The 23,122-nt window shown below is 35.5% G+C and overlaps 3 protein-coding genes across 5 annotated transcripts; 2 read left to right on the top strand and 1 right to left on the bottom strand.

Annotated features, from left to right (window-relative positions):
- The first annotated feature begins 371 nt into the window (after positions 1–371).
- Positions 372–9,988, top strand: LOC143459803 (uncharacterized). Of its 3 annotated transcripts, XM_076957087.1 has the most exons (13): positions 372–650; positions 1,408–1,552; positions 1,832–2,431; positions 3,392–3,496; positions 3,825–3,917; positions 4,238–4,410; positions 4,626–4,757; positions 5,401–5,540; positions 5,884–5,994; positions 6,940–7,074; positions 7,182–7,320; positions 8,252–8,370; positions 8,610–9,988. In XM_076957087.1, exons 2-13 carry the CDS (start codon positions 1,428–1,430, stop codon positions 8,763–8,765), a joined length of 2,028 nt encoding a protein of 675 aa, XP_076813202.1. In that variant the 5' UTR covers positions 372–650; positions 1,408–1,427; the 3' UTR covers positions 8,766–9,988. The 3 variants fall into 3 exon arrangements, with proteins under 3 accessions (XP_076813202.1, XP_076813201.1, XP_076813200.1); XM_076957086.1 differs by lacking the exon at positions 372–650 and having other exon boundaries at positions 662–1,552; positions 1,835–2,431; XM_076957085.1 differs by lacking the exon at positions 372–650 and having other exon boundaries at positions 664–1,552.
- Positions 9,989–13,606: 3,618 nt separating this feature from the next.
- On the top strand, positions 13,607–17,012 carry LOC143460848 (uncharacterized). The gene is made up of 11 exons (XM_076958504.1): positions 13,607–14,116; positions 14,259–14,348; positions 14,420–14,616; positions 14,855–14,932; positions 15,124–15,235; positions 15,349–15,473; positions 15,553–15,635; positions 15,921–16,030; positions 16,181–16,243; positions 16,310–16,645; positions 16,718–17,012. The coding sequence occupies exons 1-11, from the start codon at positions 13,903–13,905 to the stop codon at positions 16,753–16,755; spliced, it is 1,446 nt and encodes a 481-aa protein (XP_076814619.1). The 5' UTR covers positions 13,607–13,902; the 3' UTR covers positions 16,756–17,012.
- Positions 17,013–17,700: 688 nt separating this feature from the next.
- Positions 17,701–22,646, bottom strand: LOC143460029 (linear primary-alkylsulfatase-like). Its single transcript, XM_076957383.1, has 5 exons — positions 22,374–22,646; positions 22,150–22,275; positions 19,419–19,520; positions 19,128–19,307; positions 17,701–19,061 (listed from the first exon to the last, which is right to left on the bottom strand). Exons 1-5 carry the CDS (start codon positions 22,621–22,623, stop codon positions 17,869–17,871), a joined length of 1,851 nt encoding a protein of 616 aa, XP_076813498.1. The 5' UTR covers positions 22,624–22,646; the 3' UTR covers positions 17,701–17,868.
- Positions 22,647–23,122: the final 476 nt, after the last annotated feature.

Raw genomic sequence — 23,122 nt, 5'->3', positions numbered from 1 at the left:
AATGTACCAACAATCGGATGCATTTGCTTGTAATTTTATGGATGGGTTCATGCGAACCAAGTTGAATGGTATTACTGGATGGTCCAATAGTCACTATAGATGAATCATATATCACGGTAATCAGTAATCACTAATCCAGTTATACTACAATGAGTAGGAAAGGTTTTTCAACTGAAGTTGTCGTCAAGCAGTAGGTTACTGCTGTATTGAGACAGCATTTGTAATTTGTCTTCTTAAATCACGACCAAGTATATACTTTTGCATTAAAAATTTATTGTATATGTGAAGGGTATGCAATTGGAAAGGAAAACTGATTTCATTTCAGGATTGATTGAATGATGAATAAGCATTGTGTGCATTAGATTAATTTTGATTCTCACTCAGATTTAGAATTTATGTTTAAAGGTTTCGTTTACAGACCATGCTGTCGTGTGAATGCAATAATTCAATTTAAGTTCTTGCATAGTTTTTTCTCATCAGCTAGGCTAATTTAAAAATAGATTAACAGAACATCTAGACTGCAAAATGCTCAATCAATGACAAGCTTGGTAACTGGAACTCGTTATGAGAAAGTATTGCTGAGTTTCAATCTTGCAAAGTCATTTCTTCACTTGAGAATACATAGGCCTATTTTGATACCAAATCAACAAGTAAGCTATCATTTTCAAAAATCATATGTTTTTAACAAATCATTTTGATTATAATGTTAAAAAAAGTTATGATTCTTAATTTAACAGAACATGCCAATTCATATTTTGAACCATCTCAACACTTTGTATTAAAGGACAGTCTATTGACTATTTGGTTATTAAACATTCACATTTTAGTTTTCTTGTTTTGTTTTCATTTCATTTTTTTGTTAGTTTGTCATTCAAGCATATCTGTAGTTCTTCTTCTATATAGTGTCTATTGACATTTAGCTGGTGAAACCCAAAAACAAGTTCTGGATCCATTTCAACTTAATTGATGTGCTATACCTTGAAGGTTTCCAAATATATATGTATATATATATGTAGAAATCTTAATTTTACCCTAAATAATCAGTTTATTGGTCGCATTAAGCCTTTCTTTAACCCCACCTTTTAGGTAAGTGTTGTGTGTATTTTCTCCTAATCTATAAGTATGATGTTTGTCCCAGCTATACTCCTTGGACACCCATTTGCATGCTTTGCATGCTTCACGTTTAGTGACCAAACGATGTTTCTGTTTGCATAAACTTTGTGCATTGTTCATGTGTCACTGTAATTACATTGGTAGCCCTCCCAGCCTTATGTAATATATATATATATGTTATACTTGTGTTATAGATTACTTTTTAAACACTCTTCTATGATGTTCTAAAGTAGAGATAAAGTAGAATAAAAATGTCAAAGTTCCCTGAAAACGAATTAATACAAAATCTGTCAGTCCAAGAAAAAAGAAGATTGATGAGACAAATTGATCAAAGCAGCCCTAAAAAGATGTCATCTTCTCGACCTTCGTCTGGTGCTGCAGCTAAAAACTTCGTTACGCCAAAACCGTTTAATGGGCCTGCTTCAAAGCAACAACTAAAGTAGGTCCATTTTATACTTTACTGTATTATTTTTCTGGTAATTGCCAACAGTTTAAAATTTTCTGTAAAGTTAATAGCCTGTCCTTCGCTTACTATTTGAATAAAGAGTTAAATTAGAGATTTGAGCTATTGTGAAATTTGGATTGGAATCTGCAAGCCGTGCTGATTTTGCAAAGAAGTGTATAGATTTCTCAGATGTAATATACTTTAAAAGCTTTTTTATATTTTAAGGATTTTGTTTATACATTCACACTTATTCCAGTTATTTTAACAATGTAGCAGGAATGTCTCGCCATGGATATCAAACGTTAACAGCAATGCGAGTGGAAATTCTTCTAATTCAGTTTTTAAACCAGTTCGAGCACCAAATGGAAAATCAGCGAAAGAAGCTGATGTGATGGTGCCTCAGCTCAATCAAGATCATGTAAAGTTATTTGAGGTCGCCGCAAAACGTCAGGAAATGAAAACCGGCAGTGAGGGATCTAAGAGAGTGTCTTCAGCTCCTAAACCTACTGCTGGAGTTTCAAAAGTCACAAAACCAGTCTCGGCTTTAAAAACCACTCCAGCCCCAAATAAAGTCAATCCTGTCTCTAGAGTTGGATCTCCTTCAAGTGGAAATTATGCTCCGAGACTAAGTTCAGCTTCTAACAATCCTACATCAAAGCCGACAAACAATGCATATCAGTCACCATACGCTCAGAAGCAGCATCACATTGCACCACAGCCGAAAAAGTCCGCATCTCCTGTTGCAAACATGTCTTCTGGCGCTGGTGCCAAGAAAAGTGACCCTACAATTGCATCATCAGCAAAGGAAGAGAAATCTAGTATAACTCCACAAGTCAAGTCCACAAACAACAATGCCTCCTCAGAATCAACGAAGTAAGGAAATATGCACTCTTTACCACATTAATCTTTCATACACTGCCACACAGTGTGCAATTATTTGTAGGTAAGGTTTCGCTCTTTCAATTGTGCGACTTTTGTTCAATGAAGGTAAATCATGTCGATTGTGCGACATGTTCTTGCTTTTATTTGTAGTGGTTCCTAATTGCCATGTAGTTTGTTGTAGCTGCTAAGAGGGTTTGGAGGTTTCGGTTTTGTTCGTACAATTGTAGTGTAGGAAAAGGTTTTCCCCAGTGTATAAACCATACTCCTAATAATAGGATTCTAACATTACAAACATATCATTTTAAAGAAGTTCGGATTTTATATGTGTACATACATGTGGGAAAGTGTGTTAATGATTAGCATCCATCTTTGCTAGAATAAGTTATTCAGAGATGTGTTGACAAAACAGGAACTGTATAAATATAGCGAACAACATACATCAAGGTTATATCCATAATATTTATATACTTTGGAAAGTCAATTAGTCATACACATACTGCACATGAATGTCATGTTGCACTGTTTACAAGAGTATACTAAATGGATCAATTCACTTATGTATATACATTAATGTCATTTGGTTTATCAGAAATTATACTGAGCTGTTCACGTTGAGTGATTACATGAGTTACTTACAAATGCTTAGTTCACATCTATTGAGCAAGAACCGGTACAATAATAAAATTTTTACTAAAAGGCACATTTTGTTCATAATATGTATGCTGATATTTAATTAAAAATTATTTTTATTATAGAATAGTAGTTAGCTGTCTTTTGTAAAAGAGATTAAATGCTGCATTTTATGCAGTACTATCACCTAAAATTGTTTATGTTTTATAACAACTTTGACACAGGTTAACTAGTTAGTCAGTTGGTATCGTAACTTGATCGAGTGAATTAGATGTTGCCTTTTCACAACAACAATTCCAAACTGGTCTTTCTTGTTTTTAGAATTTCTTCAGCGCAAAAGTCTGAACCAAAATCAGTGTCTGCTGCAAAACCACCTACACCTTTGAAGTCTCGCGCAAGCCCATTCAGCAAAGATACAACCCAGGCGTAGGTTTCATTTGTGTTACATATTATAGGTGAAGCATTGAAGTACTGATTACAGCATCAAGTTTTGTGTAATGCTGCAGAAGTTATTGCTCTTGTGTTTACTTATTGTTACTTGGCTACTGGTTTGAGATTTCAAGTTTGTATGTAAACATTTGGTGGCCCAAGATCCCACTATTTTCTTGGTTGTATGGAGTAGGGTACGCTATTGGGCACTCTCAAGTACCACAAATAGCACTCAACAGTGTTATTTAACTTTTCATTGTTCAGAGTGTATAGTAGTTATATTTACTATAAAATTCAAATTTACGGAGAATTGTTCTGTTACCAGGTCACCACCAACTGCTGTTGTTGCTCCGATGAGAGAGAGGTCAAAGGGCATATTATCTAATGCTGACAAACGTCCTGGTGTTGCTTCTAACAGGTAGAAATATGAAAACATTGTGAAATATTCCTCAGGATCATTGTAAACGGTATTAGTCAAGCTTATACCACAAACTAATATGAATGTTGTCACTTGTCAGCTTATGTTTCAAACAGTTGTGTTATATGCTATTCAAAACTGTACTTCTCACTTTTCTTGCTAACACTATCTTAACCTCTGTGTACCTTTTACGTTGAAACGATATACACTTAATGTATGTGCTTCAATATTCTTGGTGGTTCTAGATAGTAGATACTTTATTGTTTTATTGCAACTCAATTTCTGTAAAAATGACTCATGTTTATGTTTGATTCACTCAGTGTGGAAGCAGCACGTCAGCGTTCTGTTTCTACACCCGTGATGCCCAAACCGAAGTCAAATGTTGTGTCATATCAATCATCAAGCGACGATGTTATTTTACCTGATTTATCAGCTGTGAACGATAAATCTCCAGAAACTAAAATGAAGCGTTCAATGTCAGAAGCAGTGAAAGGTTGAATAATAAGTCATAGTGTTGAAGAAACGATACTTAATTAAGTGTTTAGATTGCCATAGTGGTTTTATTCAATTCTGCAGAGTTTTTGTTGTTTTGAACTGGAAGTAATTTGCTCCCGGATTTAAGATATATTTTCTTACTTCTTGTAAAGGTTCTTCTGCAGTTTTGCTTTTCTTGGTTAGTTTGTAATTTATAAATCGCATTATGTTTAGTGAAAAATGCAGTTCAAAAAACTAAACTCGGTCACGATTTCCAACCCCATGAATTGAAGGAATGGGTGAACTGGTGCGACGCATGTGGAAGTGTTATTTTATCCTTGTTTGGAAAATGTGTTTCTTGTAAAAGTAAGTCGGATTTTACTCTAAAATTCACAGCAAAAATTCATAGTTTGTGAGTAAGGAGAGATTTCAGTTTCGATTGCTCAGTGCGACTACAACTTTTTTTTACAACAGTTGCAATAGTCTGTTGCCTTTTTACACTTGGTCAAGGAAGCTAAAGCGTTTCCAAATCTTTCGTGTGGGAAAAAGTACTATCTAGTTACTAACAATTCGAACAAGAACAGTCACGCTTAACATAGGATGTATTAATCATATTTGCATGAGTTTGTTGTATCTTAAATAATTTACAGCAGCTGTGCACAATGCATAAGTGCATTGTGCAATTGCAAAAGTCACCAGATTATGGAAAAATAGTTATTAAATTTCGTTTTGTAACCTTAACATGGGCCCACATTTAAGTCACATGTACATTAAACATTTTCTGATATCCGTCATTGTAATATAGTATGTGTGGCATGTGCTGTTGAAATAATAAACCTATGATGTATTTGAAATATTGTACCAATAATATTTGGAATGTTTTATAAACTGTAGCTTAGGCAATAACTTTGGCAAACGCTATAATACTCAAAGTGCAACAAAAATTTGTTTTGGTTGAAATAATATTTCATCAAATCACTAAATCTAAATCAATTTTTGTTTTTCTCAGAGTGTCGCATGGTTTGTCATGGAAAGTGTGCTTCCACTGTGTCACTAACATGTGAAGCAGACGAACAGCTTCGCAGTATGACCATGACAGATGACGTTCTTACTTTTTACAAGACAATCGTTCAAGAAACTAAAGATGAGGTTTGTAAAATATATGGTGACTCTCTTCCTTGTGTCTAACTCCAACCTTTATTACAAATTAAAAGTAAAGATAATATTATAAAATTAACGGAATATCGAAACTTAACTGTGAAAAATGGAATTTTTAGTTTACAATTGGCAGACAAAACTGAACTTATATCATTTAATAAAACTGCAAACAACTTCTCAGTTCTGTGTACCACATACAAAGAAAGATTGTATGAATAAACTTGGCAATATTTGTTACTTGGCAATATTTCATGCTTGTACTGAAATATTGTCTGCTAACCTGTGCCAACAAGTCTGCAACCTTTCATATTTTGTTTGTCTTAACTCTGTGCAGAGAACGCTTAAGGAATACAACACCATACAGCGTGTTATAACAATAGAGGAAGTACAGGAGAAAATTGATGAGTTTAATAAAACAGTGAAAGGAAGTCAGCAAATGACATTGGTAAGTGGGCTGTGTATATTGTGTAGAGATATAATGTTGTTGTTGTTGTTGTATCTGATACTTACAGGTCAAGAGCCATGCATTTTTGCTAATTATAAAATTTAAATTTACGATACATGAACAAAAGAACTTAAGATTTGCTTATTATAATGTTAAATAGCTGCCCATTTTAGTAATTTTTTTTGCTTTCATCACATTTTTTTAAATGAGTTTCTCAAAACGTTCTTCAATAGTGCTGGTGTTTTGACTAATGTATTTGGTTTCGTTCTACTTGCATCTATGCGCAATTTTAATCCACACGAAGTAAAAAAAAAATTGTATCAATAAAAAGACAATCAACAAACAAGTTTCTAAAATAATTACCATTAAACCCACAAAAAGTTTTATAAATTAGGGTTATGAACAAAATATACAAGGTATTGTTTTCTGCCTGCATTTTACTACGATTTGAGGCTGTTTCTTGAAGCTAAAAGTAGATTTTTGTTGAAGTCTTGTCAGTTGCTGTGGCTTGCTTTGTGAATGTATGTACACTGCACAGTATCTAGATTACGCTTTTCTTTAAAGGAAGGTCAATTTGATCGATGGCAGGGTTGATGTTGATGACGTCATACTTGGGGGCATGATTGCATACTTTGTAGTTTTTGCATTAATTTGTTTCTCAATTACTGTGTGTAGCGCCAGTCAATGTTTCAGTTTATGTAGACACTTCATTCATAATATACCTAATGAGCAAAATAAGTGAAAAATTGTCCATAAAATTGTGTATCATTAAATTATGGATGTACTGATAAGATAGGCCAATACTAATTCGATTTATAGTATTTTATTTCACAATAACAGCGCCCTTGTATGTTAAATATATATTTATAGAATTTAAACGTAAATGAGTTTGATTGATTGACAAGTGCAGCAATCTTGTCTAGTCCCATTTATTGCATTACACAGCAAGAAGATGGTGAAACCTTCCGTGGTTTCATTCGTGTCTCAATGAACCTAACCAGACCAGTCAGTGTAATGGACAGTTCCAAGACGACCAGGAAAGCTCCGGTGGCACGAAAAGCATCATTTTACATTGACAAGGTGACAGCTTTTACCATAACTTGATAAACGTTTTAGTGCCTGAAAATGCAATGTTTTGAAGTTAACCGTCTACTGTTTGCTCCATAACATTGAGCTTTGCATTTCAGGGCGCTGTGAAAGCTCTGCATTTGACATCTGACACAACAGCAGAACAAGTGGTTCAGGCCCTTTTGATGAAGTACAGGATCAGCGACAATCCAATGAAATTTGCGCTTTTTGAAAAGCAAGTCCGAGAAGAGGGTCACGGTAATTCAGTTGTTTGCTTACAACTGCAATCAATATGTGATGGTAGAAATATGATGTAAACCATAGTGTGCACACAGCCTAGGGATGCACAATACAGAATACCTGGCTATTCTAGAATATTCTAGAATACTTAATTTCGAATCTATTCTGAAATTACGCGGCAATTTTTTTTAGGCAATTTTTTCCAAATAATAACGAACAAAAAGCAAAAATATTTGTACATTATTTTAAATTGTATTAGTATCACTACAAACACACACACACACACACACACACACAGCTATGTCCCAACTTCAGCTACATACACACAGCTATGATCCAATTGGCCATTTTTATCTTTATTTTATTTGTAACTAGGTAATTGGTAAGTACAGTGCAGTTTTGTTTGTAATTGCTGGGACAATGGGGACATATAGTGCGAATCATACAATGCAAACTGGAATGAGAGAACTCTCGTCCTGTAAACCAGGGCTTCTTAAGCTTTTAGTTCTGCGACCTCATTTTAGAAAAGAAATTTCTATGCGGCCCTTTGACCTGTGATGTGCTACCTACACGTTAAAGATATTAAAACAATAAACAATAAAATAAATTACAAACCTCAAGAGGTGTTTTTGTCTATGGCAAATTCATACAAATGCACACAATCTACCAAAGTACAGTAGCTCTAGCCTGCAGTAATAACAGAACCGCGTAATGTAAACAGCAAAGCGAATATCAACTTAACAAAAAACGATTGAATTTGTTTCACAACCCCAAATTACATTTTGCAACCCCAAACAGGGTCGCGACCCACAGTTTGAGAAGCCCTGCTGTAAACATAACTCCTGTATACTCCAGTATGGTTAACTGGCTAAAGTGAACTATGTATGACATGACTGACCGCCATCACAAAGCAACTAATCAATCAATTCCATTGTTAACTTTCTTGCAGTAATTCTCCGTAAAATGCTTCCACGTGAGCGGCCGCTCTTCCTTCGTCTTTTGTGGGGAGTCGGTAACAGTGACAAGCGGGGTTTTATTTTGCAGGAGAACGAATCACGAGATATACATGTAAGTAGCTGATTGTTAGAAATTATCATGCACGGGTAACGTTTCCACTCAAGAATATTAAGCATTAGGTTTTGGAGTATCAAAAGGCAACTGGAGTTGTATACAGAGCAAAGCTTGCCAATAACGACACCTATGATTTCATAACTTGGCTTATTCTTAATGTCTCATCTTGCCAATGTTGAGTTTCATATATTTTTCAGTAACAGTTATTTGGTGATTCATTACTGTTTCTATTGCAGTGGGAATCATTTTCAGTTGCCGAACTACAAATGTTTATCAAGATCCTTGATAAGGAAGAAAACGACTACATTAGCGAGATTAAACGCAAATATAAAAATAAATCCCAGGACATCAAAATGGCCATGGACTATCAACAAAAGCTTGCTGCGGCATAGTAACTACACAGTATAAAGCGCGTGTCAAAGTTTGGTATTTGTGTGGCTTGTGTTTTTGACATTTTTCCACTGTGTTTACAGGGGTGTTTCATGCTATCCCAATCCCTAGAAAATTAGAATTTTCTTTTGCACAACATGAAGAAAAATTATTATTACACCAAAAATAGTAAATTACACAGGATGACTTTTTTATTCCCAGTTTAAATGCTCTTCATGCTAACGATATGTCTCAAATTGATCATCAAATGTCGGTGAAGTCATCATCATTAATTTATTTCTTAATTTTTAAGATAACGAAATCTTTGAATATAATTATATTTGATTACCAAACTTGAATTGAATATAATTCAGTTTACTATAACTGAGTATTTACTTTCACCTGTCTCGGGTAAGTTTTTCTTCATTCATTGGTTACGTTGTGCTTCTATTGTTGCTTTTCAAAATTCTTTTGCCCAGCTGCCTGTAAAGTTTGGTGCAGCTTAAAAGCGTTTGGTGCAAACATCAAAGAACTCACCAAACTCTGTCGAGGTAAATCTTCTTTAACACCCCACTGAAGCAGTGAGTAAGATACGGTTAGCATAATAGTTTCACGCTAAACTTTTCAGCATTGGCAGGTGTTGTGTGTATTTGCATTGTGCAATGTGTTTTTATGAACGCCCGCCCTATTGTTATGCCGTTGTGTTTGGTAATATAAGATAAATATTAGGGCGAGCGGTGAAATGGATGTTTCGGGAAAAATGTCAGTTCAAACGTGCGAGTTTAGCTGTTCGTGTTTTCGTGATACTTCCACTTCTTGCTCTTTCCTTAGCAATTTTTGTGCATTAATCTAGTTAATCGCCCCGCAGTAAAATAGCGTGTATTTTGTACATAAGATGCTAATGAAAGCGATACTTAAACCTTTACGTGGCTTGTTAGGCCTGATGCCTTGCACTTTTCATTATTGTTTCATTACACCAAAAATCTAATCAACATTGCCTAATCGAGCATATTTTCTTTTATGACATATCTCAAATGTGTATGTTATTTACGTAAAGATAATTTCTCTCAATCGGCAACTACCAACATTGTGTCGTACTTCAGCTCGACGCAACGAATTTGAACTTGGCTTGCGAAATTTCTGGCAAGAGTTTCTGTTTTTCTGTGTTTCGACCTGCATTGATTATTGTTCGTTTTTATTTTCTTTCCTCAGATTTTGTGCTGAAATAAACAGAAAATTCGGAATAATCAAAAATATTTTTCAATTTACAAAAACAGGCAGAGAAAGGAATCGACAGTTAGGTTTACTTTAATGGCAGAGATAGGAAGGCCGAAAGCCAAGTAACTGTAGTACTGTATTTGTAAAAAACTGAGGTCAAGAAGCAACGAATTGCAAAGTATGGCAACATTTGCTTCGAGAGATTGGTTGAAGAAGGACGTTGCCGCCTTTGTTATTTTCACTTAGGTTCAATGCTGGTATTTCAAGGAATTGTGATTTAATATATTTCTTGAATAAGCCGCAAACAAACGACGAATAACGTAAAAAAAGCTGCAAAAGAATTATTATTAAAGATAGAATTTTTAGAAAAACTGGTATATTGCCGCAATTAAGCCATGCAACCCGTTGCAAGAACAAGCAGGAAGTCGGTAAAACATTCTTGATTCCTGGTGAATGTAAATTAAAAACATGTTTGCATAAGCTATAGAAAGGTTTCAGCTGCTGTATTTTGTAAGACATTTTGAACAATAAGTTATAAGCTGAATTTGTTGGTTTGTTTATAAAACGCTCTTAAACATAAGCTTACCCGCGAAATCAAACCAAAAAAATAGATTAAGTTATAGCTTCTTTTCGAAAAAGTTCAAGATCTTTTGAGTTCAGAATCAGAACGGATATAGGCTATTATTTGTCGATTATTATCTTATCATAGTAAAAACACTTGTACAACCTACAACTATTGATTTTTGCAAATTAAGCTAATTCATTTATTTAAAGTGGCCTAATTTATTTCGACAGTGACACTTGGCGAGATCAAATGGCCCATGACACCGCACTCATCAAAGACAAACTATAGGAGAATTCCTTCTCCGATGGTACAATCACATCCTGTGTCATAACCTATCCACTCACTTGCAGGCATCGGTCTCCTTACCAGATTTCCGTCTTCTGTCCGAAACGCCGTCCTAAGCTTCGGGGGCTCAAAAAACTGCACCCTGATCTGCCCCAGTCCATGTAAACCGGCTCACGACAATGTCCAATCAAAATGGCGAACCCCACAAATTCGATGAACAAGCGCTGAAGAATAATGAAAAGGAAGTGATAACTTCATCTAACTATTGTTTCGTTACGTCAACTCTTTGGTTTAACTAAGGCTCCAACTTGATTTCAGTTTTAATTACGTCCTTTACAAATTGCAAAAGTTACTTCAAAATAGCCAGATTTTGCAGTTAATTTCGGTCATTATCCTTACAATACAATTCTGTGAAAAAAAAACTTGTAGGTAAAAAATGTAGGTAAAAAATGTGCGTAAAAAGTGTAGGTAGGTGTAGGTAAAAATTGTGAAGCGATTTGGTCTTGGACAAAACGTTTTTATTCTACATCGACACATCTACATAACAGTTTGCTTATATTTAATATGTGATAATATGATGACAAATTTAATATACGGAATTAAATGTCATTTGGAAATTTAAGTTTTTAAGTGACGTATCAGTAAAACTTAAATTTCCAAATGACATTTAATTCCGTATATTAAATTATCACAAATTTAACCATTATACTGTATTATTTTTCGCTATTGACTGTAGGAAGCAAAATTCAATTGTAATTTGTAATAGCAATACGAGCAAAAAATTAAAAACTATGCAGTGAAAACTTGCGCGCAATAAATACACTTTGACGGCAGAGCCAACAGTTTAATAAAAAGATGGAACTTTTCCTGATTCATATTCAGCATGGGTCGCTGTGAATTCCCATTAATGGCGACCGAACATCGTTTTCTAGAGAATAAACAATAAACGTAGCTAGTTTGGCTATAAATTGTACGTCTGATTGGTCTGTGGTAAACGTGCTTGAGTGGAGATTTCGACCAAACTTGGAAGTCGTGGTAAAATGCAGTTCTCAGCTAGACTTTTTATCTTAATATTTGTTTTGTGTTGGCAGAAATGTTTATCACTAGAGAATTACTGGTTTTAAAGGTTTAGGGTTTATAGGCAAGGTTGCGGCATCGGTCTGGAGTTTGGACTCAAAAATAAGACGACTAGGAAACGAAACAAGAATACTACCTTGAACAGTGCACAACAGGAAAACGCAATCAATGTTACTAAAAAAATGAACGAGACACTATTTGCATGTTCTTAATTTTGGTATCTCTTTAGTACAAAATGATATACTAAAAGGGTCGTAATGCCCAAATTGGAACCTTTTCCCTAAAAATAAGACAAAAACAAGTAAAAATAAGCACGTTTCTTAGAAATAAGAACATTAGTATTTTCTAAGACATTGTACTTGAAAATAAGCGCAAATCTTAGAAATAAGCCCAAATCTTAGAAATAAGCCCGTAATGGTAACTCTCCCTATAGGCTATGAGGCTATGCGTTTCTTACTATTGACTTAGGCCAACTATATATAGGTATAGCCGATATAGGGATATATACTTTAATGAGTGAGAACCTCAGATGCAGGTGGCACACTTTCCACTATGGAATACAAAATACTACAAGTGCACAATCACAAGATGGTTTTGTATATTAGACCCTAGCTACTTTAATTGTGATGTCATCTGGTTGTGTACTAATACTAGACCCCAATTTTTAACATGAAGGTTATTCAGATAAACAAAAATCTGTTAGTTTGAGCTCCAATTGATTTGTTGTTACAGTTGTTCTGTTGTTACGCTTACAACGTAACCTGTGTTAGAAAGGTAGCATGTCTTGCTCGGAAATTGGGGCTTGAGCAAGTACTTCCGAATTGAACAAATTATCAGAAGTAGCTGTGAAGCTAGAGAATGAATAAATGCTAAGTGTTCGATAAAATAGTGTGACATTGAGACATGTTTCCAATTTTTATATTGTTTGTTTATTTCATAATATTTTGCTTTTATTTTGAGCTCTAGTATACCTGTAAAATAATTTTCAGTGCTTGGCGAAACATATCACTTTGTTTCTAACTTTTCGTTTTATCAATGTTGTTCTGGTGGTAAGTAACATCAATATCACATTGAATTATAATTGTCAATGTCATCAGATTGTTGTTTATTAAATACTGTATACGACAAAACGAAATCTTTGAATGACAATTTTGACACTAAAGTGTTTTTTAAAGAGCAATCATTGCAGCACAGCTTAGTAACTGTACGAAGCAAATTAAAATTATATATCGTACTGTAATTACTAATCAGGACAATTAAATCTCATCATCACACTTCTTTAAGTGTTTTGTTTTTGGTTAATTTTCTCAGCTACTTTTGAACATCTGTCAGCCTCATACTCTATTTTTTACAAATTTACTAATTATAAGTAAATTTGTTTTCGCAATTAGATATTCAGCCTATTGCTTTATGTTCAGATTTATAACTATTTTTGACATACAAATAGACTCGAAATTAAAAATAAAATATCATAAAACATAATGCACTGAAATGAATTCTTGATAGCAGGGCAGCAGTCTGCCAAAAACATAAAGTTCATGTGACTAGTTACGTAGTATAAAAAAATATTATTTTTGCCTTCGGTTGGTTTTAATGCCTTTTGATGCTGGTTTTAGTTTGTTTTTCTATAAGATAACTTTTTAACCATTTTATATTTACAACATATATACTGCACAAACGAAGCAGTCTGAAGTATTTGCAATGTATTCTATGTTTAACCTAGGACGGGAAATCTATTTGCTAAAAGTCTAACGGTGTATAGCAAATTATCAGTTACTTGCATATACAATGCTATGAAAAAATTTAATTTAACCAATGTTGGAAATGCATTAGTTTGCTTTGTGAGCTACAATTTTGCACATACATGTTCACACATGTACATTTATACAAGTGATCATTTAAATCTTGTTTAGATCGTTTTATTCTTTCTTAAAACTTTGAAGTAGCTCACGTTTGTTTTAATTGTTTGGCTCCTGTTGTAAAATCTTCAAACGTTAATCTATTCAAGAGCAATAATGTCCGAATCACCAGTCCCAACGGGTGACAGTGAAAATGTGGTTGACATAAAACGACCTGCAGAAAATGACGATGGAGTGGCTGAAGTTCCAAAGAAATACATGAAAGTCAATGAGAAGGCAGAACAAGATGCCACTGAAGATGATGATTACGTGGCTGAACTCGGGGATGACAACCAGGAGCAAGATGATGAAGAGGATGTCCCAGAAGAAGGTTTTCAACTTCTTATTTTTTTACGACATATGATGTAACATTTATTTATAACATGTTCTAGGTATATATATTCAGTATGCCTACCAAATTTAATTTAAAATCATGTAACTTCAGTGCACTATCTCTTTCTGTATTTACAAAGATTTAGACTTCGGAGACGAAGAGGAAGATGGTGAGGAAGGAGATTTCGAGCAACCGGCAGAAGAAAATATTTTCGATGAAACAGGAGAATGTGAGCTCATGCTAACTGCCTGTATTTTGTTTCTCTGGCTATTGCACCTAACTCTGTGATTTTTTAAACAGCTTCGACCGACTTGGAAGAGTTCATTCAAACAAACCTCGCATACATTGATGATTGCCAGTCAGACATAGATACACTGAATCAAAAGGCCAATGATGAGATTTTAAAAGTAGAGCAGAAATATAACAAGCTCAGGCAACCTGTGTATAATCGCAGAAACTCCTTTATAGAGAGGATTCCAAACTTTTGGGCCTCTGTAGTATCCTTTTTGCTTGATTTGAATGCTTTTTGTATGGCTGCAATATATGAAGTAGTGATTTTGCTATGTCTGTATAGCAGTGGCAATGCATTTTCACAAAGGACAGTATACTATCAATCGGTTGTAAATGAACCTGTAGGACTTATTTGAAAATTATGCTGTTGGAATTATGTTTATTTAACTTTGTACAGACCATGCTGAAACCATGATGTTTTTGCCTTAATATTAATTTAAACAGTTTTCAAGGCATCCGCAGTTGAAGCGCGTACTAACAAGAGAAGATCTAAACTGTCTTAAATCTTTGAGCAGTCTCCAGGTAAAATCAGCATACTAATTTATGTCTGTGAGATATTATCCCTAAGATCTAAGATTGTAGAACGGTCAAGCTTAGTGTAAAATGCCCAAACAAATGAATTTGAAATATTGTATATATCTTGATGATGCAGTCCTCGTACCATCTACTTCATAGCAAAAACAAAATTTTTCTACGTTGTTATCTTTTGCTAGATTGATGACTTTGAAGACAGTAGATCTGGATACCGGATCAGATTTAAATTCTCTGAAAACATGTGGTTCACAAACAAAACAATCACGAAAGAATACCATCTACCCTGGCATGGTAAGTGCCAAAACTTGGTAACTAAAGCTCTTTTGCTTTAACCCCAGGTGTCCTACATCATGCAATTTTCTAATTATTGTCTTATTGTAAAACATGCTCTTACGCTATTTTAGAATCGCCGTCATGTGAATGTACTCCCGTCAACTGGAAGCCCGGCATGAACCTGACACTAAAACCATCAAGTTTTTTCAGTTGGTTTTGTCCACAGGATGACGCATCCACTGACGACATTGCTGAGGTTAATTCCGATTATTGCAGATTTTGTGATATATAGCGTTGATATGTTTTTGTTGCTAATTGTTTAAATTTCATTGCAGATCATAAAAGAAGAGTTATGGCCAAATCCTTTACAGTGCTACCTTATGAAAGAGAAACCAGAAGAAGAAAGCAGTGATGAAAGGTGCAGATTAATTTTGATACTTCATGTGTTACTTCTTCTTTACACATGTCTGTTATCATACTAAAGCTTCCATTGGCGACATACTTCTATGTATGTCAACGTTTGTCGTATCATTTTCAATGAAATTAAAATCGGTTAAAGGTAAATTATTCCCAGAGATTCCCAGAAAAGTTTAACCTTAAAAAATCGAAGTGTCTACCATTAAATTGACTTATAGTTTCTAAGCTCAACAGTGTTTATTGCATGGTGTTGATGTTTGTTAAATCCCTCTTATTCGGTCCTCAGTGAGGAAGAAGAAGAGGAAGGTGCGGTTTATGTTGATGATGACGGAGCAGAATACATCAGCAGTGATGATGGAAGCGACGGAGAGGAATGGAGAAGACCTGCCGCACTGGGTCAGTTTCTCTTTTTACATATTTGTACCGTGTTGATTCTGGCATCGTGGGGATAAATCGCTCAAGTACATCTACATGAGATAAGCAAATGTGGTCCTACCTTTTCATGTAGCTTTAAGCAGAGATGATGATGTTACATCTCTTTTGTAGGTAAAGAAGCTCCAAGCACAAGCAGGAATGAAGAACTCTATGTAGTTGATGATGATGATGAAGGTAGAAATCTTTTAATCTTATTTCCCCCTTTTTTTTCATGTTAAACTCTCTGTCAACGTTTTGCAGAAAACGATGACGTCGTTGAATATGACGACGAAGATGAAGTCATCAACGTGTCGAGTGATGGTAACTATGGTTACAACGAGGAAGAACTTGACAAACCTGATGAAATTAACGACGACGAAGGAAAAGAATTTGATGACGAAGATGACGATGGCTTTATCGACGAAAGTCTCGACAAGAATGTAGTCAATTCCTCTGCAAACAACCATTCGCACACCACTGGGAATGTGACGTCATCATCACATCCAGTTTCCGCTTTGAAAGAACAAATAATGACCCCACACGAACAAAATGAAACTAACGACATCCAAGCTGAGCCCACCCCCAGCCAGTCCAGTAGTAAGTTCTATTTCAGATTGTACATCTCTACGGCTGCTGTGTCTTAATTCTTACACTTCCCTGTTTTCACAGCTACCGCCTTGACCTCCTCCGGGGATACAGAAACTTGAGTGTCCTCAATAGAAAGAAGAACATTTTATTACCTTGCAGTTGTATGCAGCACAGAACGCGACCAAATGTTTACGAAAAGAACAACGTTTTATTGGGCGCCAGTGCGCGGCATAATCAATTCCAATCATCTATCGTGTTTGTTTTAAAAATCGTGGGAAACGACCAACTATGCTTGCTGCAGTTTTGTATATATAACATCGTTACAATATTTTGAGCTCTCACGACGTATTGTTTTGTAATAAAAGCGTTGCCGGTTTTTGGCAGGTCCAGCGTCTTCCAACGACTCGATGGTCGCTTTCACATGAGAATGGCGGCTGTTTGGCCTCAACACTTGGAATAAGCTTAAGCACTACTAATGACATACCACATCCTGGGTATTTTACGCAAGATAGTTTACCAACAAAATTTTATGATCTACTTTTTCGGCAAAATATCCTTTAACGTCGATTACTGATTATTTGGTACAAGCTTAGTTTATATAAATTATATCCTATCAAATACTAATCAGTGCAATTGTTTAAAATTTTGCATTGTTATAGGTTGATATATATATCTATAACCTATTTCAGTTTTTATAAATATCATTTTGCTTTATATAAGTTAATTCATGTATTTTTCAATTTTTTTAAAATTTAGTTTTAATTTTTTTATTTGAATTTCAATTATCATGGATTTAATTGAGCTACTGAAATGGGGTGCGGATCGCAATTTTCGCAACAATTGGAGTTTTTCGCCGCAGGACGTATCTAAACTTACAGATTTTGTGCGCAAAGATAAAGTGGGAATTAACTATGCAGTAAAAAGCGTACATACGAGGAGTTATAATTCTTACGCCACCCCACTGACCAAAACACAATCAAATGTCACTTTTTATAGGCTGTAAGATTTCAAGCAGCATACTAAGTTAGCTATTAATTAGAGTTTTATTACAATATTATGTTCAATTATGTAATGAACCTAATTGGCAATGTATGTAGTCATTAAACCATCCCTTACAATACGATATACAAAAAATTACTGGTACAACAAAAAATTCATCAAAAGAAATTATGGGAAAGATTCTCAAAGCTATAAAGATTATGGCTACATAAACAACTTTGCAACGAGTGTGTTTATTCCTCTTTTGTCAAATCCATGAATATCTGATACGGCTGCAGACCTCCTTCAAGGATAAGATCTCCAGTGGCAAACGCATTTTCCACACTTCTCTGTTGGGTTAGAATGTCCTTCCAGACAGACGATGTCATCGTCAGCTTTGCATCTGATGTTTCAGGGATGAACTCCCTGTCAGTAACATAATCCAAAACGCAGTGCCTGAGCGTGTAACTGTGGATTTGGTCGACATCCGGGAACTCAAAAATAACGGTCATTACCATTGTGTCGTTGCAAATCTCTGCTATCAGTCGACTCGGGAAGGTGTACATGATGTAGTCGACTCTAATAGTACGGAGAAAAGCAGCCTGAGCCTTAGAACTTTTCTTTAACTCTAATCCTTCTAATTCCAGAGCACTGGTCAGATAGTAATTTCGAGCATTGGCGTTTTTAGATGCATTTCCAAGAGCTCTAAGTGCAGCTATTTTGACTTGTTTTGCAAGTTTACGAAACGGTGAGGACAACGATGCAGCATCCAGTGCAGTGGATGACAATTCAAGAGCCCATTGAAGTTCATCCATGAAAATCTGACCTTTTTCTTCTGAATCTTTTGATACCATTTCCAGTATATTTCGTGCTTTGGTTACCAAATTTACGATCATGGAAATAGGGTTGCAGAGATTTAACCTGGCAAACTCAACTTGCTTTTCTGCTCGTTTCTTGTTCGAAAGTGGATTTAAATTAACCGGATTCCCGTCAAACCATCCAACTTGAGCATTGTAAGCGGCACGCACCGACCAAGAGACAACGCCATAGATCTCTTTCATGTAAGGGTGACTGGCCAAGATTGGAGGCAATTTAACTATTTCTGCCACTTCATCGAACGTTACACCTTTATTCAACTGCCTCAAAGTTTGATCATCAATAAACTGAATGGCGTCACGATAGGTCGTTATGATGTCATAAATGTTTTCCGCCCCAGATACCGGCCTCGTATGGCAAGGAACCATATGTTCGGCGTGTAACCTGCGTACTTTATCAAGGCTACCATACCACTGGTCCAAAGAACGCGGAGCGGTACCACGAATGGCGTAAAGGTTTGGAAAGCTTTGATAGATGTTATCGGCTGGAAGAACAACTTTCCATTCTGGAATCCAAACCGTTATTTGGTCGTCTGTTTCACCAGGAGTATGGATCAGAGTAAACTTGATTCCTTGCAAATAATAAGACAGACAAAGATAAGTAAAACTTCAACATCATTTTCTTAGAAATATCTTACCTGCCAGCTCATATGTAGCTTCCTTATCAAACGTGTGTGTTGGTTCTGCAATTGTTCCTGCTGTCTCCGGGCCATGGTCTGTACCAAGATCTATGCCGGACTCTACATCGTCTACTGCAGTGGCCAAGTAATATCCTAATTGTCTGCTTGATCCAGCAAAACTTCTCTTCTGCATTCTCTCTGCAAAAATGCTGAGTTGCTCAATTGCTTTAATAAATTTCTATAATACTCAATGAAATACTTTCATTCCATTTAGTAGGCTATTTTTTAGTAAGTGATGAACAACTTTACTAGATTTTTTCAGAAGAGTTTCACTGCTGGAATGCATGTACACGTTCACTTGTGCTGAGTTTCCTGTTTTGTTGAGTAGAGCTGTAGCGCCATAAATGTGATCTACATGAAACAATTAGAATTTATATAAGTTTTATTTAAAGTTGATTAGCATGGATTTTATGAAAATGTAGACAAGATTTGTAATAAAAGGCTTGAAACACAAATGTGGTGGTTTGAGGTGCATGGAATACACGAAACCGTAGATTCCAAACCATGGCGGAAATTTTAAAAGCGCTTTCTTCAAAGAGCTTCTTGTTATCGTAGGAGCAAACAAAACACAAGATCTAATCCATACCATCCCAGCCAGATTGGCAGTGTGGAAAAAACAACCGCTCTATTGCCTCCATGCTTTGTAATTATGTACAACAACACAAACGCAAGTGTGATAAAGTAGGCTACTGTCAGCAGCAGTCGCAGTCTATAACGCAAGTGCACAAGCACCGGATTTTCTTCACCTTATCTCCTAAACGGTCACATGACTGAAGTTTCCAACTGATCTACGGGGGGCGGAAGTGCCTTTACCAGAAACCGAAATGGACGGAACTTCCACTTATCTTCAATAAAGAGTCGTGCAGAGTTTTGCAATTAAATGTGTCTATTCAAAGATCATCGGTTTGTTTTATTGGTGTGATAACGCTACACAGTTTACAGTTACTCACAGTTAAGGGTGTTGCGTTCACCGTAAACGTGAAATTAAGCCTGGCTTCATGAACGAGGAAATCTTCGCTCGAAAAGAAATTCCAAGGACAGTAACAAAGAAGTCGATCATCTCGGATTGCGGAAACAGATCGGCGGCTATGAAACTCCAACTGATGGTGGAACACAACTGACGGCAAACTGATTGCCAGGGCACCTTTGGGTTCCAGGAGCAAACTTGCAGGCCAAACAATCCCTATCAGACGCCCTATCAGGGAAACCATCAGGTTATTCCCAACCATCAGGTTATTCCATCACTATATTCCCCTATCAGGGAAAATAGGACAATGGGTGATGTGCCTGACAGGAGCAATGAAGCAATGAATGACCGTCCAAGGCGGACGAGGCGGCAAACCCGATTTCACTCTCAGTCTCATCACAAACAATTTTTTCATTTGCGTTTCTCTGCTCGTTTTATTTCAGTATAAATTTATACAATCACGTCAATTATTATCTTAGCTGAATTTAGATAGCATAATTCCAATGGGTTGTGTCTTTTTTTTGTTAAAAGTATATTATAGTCATTATGACAGTCACACAAGAAGAAAATAGTTTTAACGGGAGGTGTGTGTGGTAAAATATTTGCACTTGCATTAGTTTTTATTACCTGTGTTTTCTTTCTCGGGAACTTTGGTTGATTCTGTTATTTTTACGTTTTTATCGTACACTGATATCATTTTTGCACCGTATTGTTTATTTTTTAGATTTTTACGTAGTTTGCCGTTTAACCGTTCGATACGGTTGACCACATAACTGCTACGTGTCCTTTCCCGATTGGAGGCCTGCAGACATTGTTGTATAATGGGATTTTCCTTTGCAGAGATTAGCTCGGGAGAGCATTAAAAAGAGAGATTTCACCGTATTTATTCACCTATTTAACCGTGTGCTGGTCACGCAGCCTGTTGTAAAAGATAGGCGGTTAAGTTAGGAAAAATGCCATTCAAATGCGATTGAAATGATTTTAGCGATTTAAGGTCTTTTTGGAGTTAGATTTAGATTAGAAAGTAGATTTGGGTTATTATGTTATAACATTTAGGTTATAGGCTAACAAGAAGCTGTGAGAAATAGTTTCGTACACGCAATTTTCTCTGGTAAAACAGTGCTGGCAGCCAAATAAAATAATCAAAATTTAGTTGTTTGCCTCGCTGTTACCGACTTACAATACTTTTGGGACATTTGAAATAGACCTTGTGACCTGTGACCTTTAACAAAAAGCTGCAAATTATTGTGTTTAGCGAAAATTTTACATGTTTTTAGTTGTTTTTAGAATTAAAACAAGGATGGTTATTGTAGAGATTTTCACTTTGCTTGAAAAAGATGAAAAGACTAATTAATCACTAGATATGAATATTTTTGCTTTGCATTAATGGTAAAACAAGGATGTTTATTGTTACGGATTAAACTTTGCAATAAAATATACACCTATATTTATATGAATTTTTATACTATATTAAATTTTAAAGAGTTCAAAGTAAGAGCAACAAAGGTTTGAAATTCACTTTTACAGTTAGCTATAGATTTCCACTTCGCTTGAAAAAGGTGAAAAAACTAATTAATCATTAGATATGAATATTTTTGCTTAGCCTACATGCAATGAAACAAGTTCATCTAATTTTGAATATTTAATTAATTAGTGTTTTTGGTTTATCAATGTTAACTTTTTCCATTACAGTTGTATGGGGGTAACAAATTTTTTGTGCTTAGGACCCCTAAGGGTCTTTATACAGCCCTGATAATGGCGGAACCAAAATAAATTTGAAATGAGCTAAATACCGTAACTCCATGAAAATAATAAGTTCGTGTATATTGGTGTTCCATTTTCTGGACACATTTCGCTGTTAATTCCATGTATAACGAATCTGGTAATGGTTTATTTTAATACTTGCCCCTTGATACCCTTGCTGGATGTAAAATTGGAGCAAAGAAATTAGACGTGCTTTAATTAGAATAATTTGGCAAAAATTTAAATTGAAAACTTTTTATGTATACAGACCTGCATGAGAATGAGTCATAATAATTCCTTTTAATGGTTTAGTCGTGATGTTTCGAAATTGGTCGTAGATCTCAAGTGCTGCAGCAGAGTTCTCCGTTGTATCGACTATGATGATCCCATCGGTGCCTGTTAATTTATTGTATGAGGTTAAGTGAGCAGTTTGACCGTTTTGAATACCGCTAAGTATCGAATAAAGATTTACTCAAACAAGCTGCGTAACTCACCTTCAAGCAGTATCATGTTTGCAAGAGCATAACCAATGGCAACATGAACCCCATCGCGTACTTTGACCACTCGCTTGTCGTTGGTGAGTTCATTGTCTGGATTAGCAAACCCAATGGCGTCTGATGCGGGCCACTCAGGGACATCTCGACTAGACCTCCTAATCGCCGATGCAGTTGAGATTATGAAACCAATACATATTACAGCAACAAGCAAATTCAAAACTCTTATTTCCACCAAATTGTTCGCCATTTTATACAAACGTTGTAAAACGTAGTGAAGTTAATTCTGCGTTATGTTTAGTGCGCAGCTTATTTATACCAACGCATGGCATTTTTTTCTAGGCTGAGTAAGATGATTTGATGCTAAAAAAAACGACAAACATTCTTCTAACTATTATGCGCTTTGTGCACAGGACGTAGGCATATATACTGTAAAGTTATATTACCCAGAAAGCGTCGGTAAAACTTTATAGTCCGGGTTATAGCGATTCAATGATAACCAGATGCCAGCATTACCAGCAGCAAATCATTCTTTTACTAACGGGAGCAAATACAGGATTACTAACTTTTAACGCAACATATTCTTACTTTTATTGGTCATTGCAGTTTATTTCTTGATTATCACACGCTATAATAAATTTGAATACTTTCTTTGAAGTTCTCAGCAATCGCAAAACTAGTTGTGACATGTATCGTTGCGAATAAACCAGAAACGTTTGCCTATGTATGGACAAGTCTAACAATCTAAT

Source organism: Clavelina lepadiformis, chromosome 5, assembly GCF_947623445.1.
Source record: "Clavelina lepadiformis chromosome 5, kaClaLepa1.1, whole genome shotgun sequence".
Classification (NCBI taxonomy): domain Eukaryota; kingdom Metazoa; phylum Chordata; class Ascidiacea; order Aplousobranchia; family Clavelinidae; genus Clavelina; species Clavelina lepadiformis.
The sequence above is the reverse complement of the archived record's forward strand: the minus strand, read 5'-3'. Positions and strand labels throughout refer to the sequence as shown.

What these genes read in the sequence shown, in the direction of transcription:
- LOC143460848 (XM_076958504.1), top strand. Translation starts at nt 13,903, where the DNA reads ATGTCCGAATCACCAGTCCCAACGGGTGACAGTGAAAATGTGGTTGAC. An exon ending in TTTCGATGAAACAGGAGAAT is followed by an intron (nt 14,349 to 14,419) that starts GTGAGCTCATGC and finishes TTTTTTAAACAG; the next exon opens with CTTCGACCGACTTGGAAGAG. An exon ending in CCACTGACGACATTGCTGAG is followed by an intron (nt 15,474 to 15,552) that starts GTTAATTCCGAT and finishes ATTTCATTGCAG; the next exon opens with ATCATAAAAGAAGAGTTATG.
- LOC143460029 (XM_076957383.1), bottom strand. Translation starts at nt 22,623, where the DNA reads ATGGCGAACAATTTGGTGGAAATAAGAGTTTTGAATTTGCTTGTTGCT. An exon ending in AAACATGATACTGCTTGAAG is followed by an intron (nt 22,276 to 22,373) that starts GTGAGTTACGCA and finishes ATAAATTAACAG; the next exon opens with GCACCGATGGGATCATCATA. An exon ending in AACTCTTCTGAAAAAATCTA is followed by an intron (nt 19,308 to 19,418) that starts GTAAAGTTGTTC and finishes GCATTTTTGCAG; the next exon opens with AGAGAATGCAGAAGAGAAGT.
- LOC143459803 (XM_076957085.1), top strand. Translation starts at nt 1,365, where the DNA reads ATGTCAAAGTTCCCTGAAAACGAATTAATACAAAATCTGTCAGTCCAA. An exon ending in TTCAAGAAACTAAAGATGAG is followed by an intron (nt 5,541 to 5,883) that starts GTTTGTAAAATA and finishes AACTCTGTGCAG; the next exon opens with AGAACGCTTAAGGAATACAA. An exon ending in ACGAATCACGAGATATACAT is followed by an intron (nt 8,371 to 8,609) that starts GTAAGTAGCTGA and finishes TTTCTATTGCAG; the next exon opens with TGGGAATCATTTTCAGTTGC.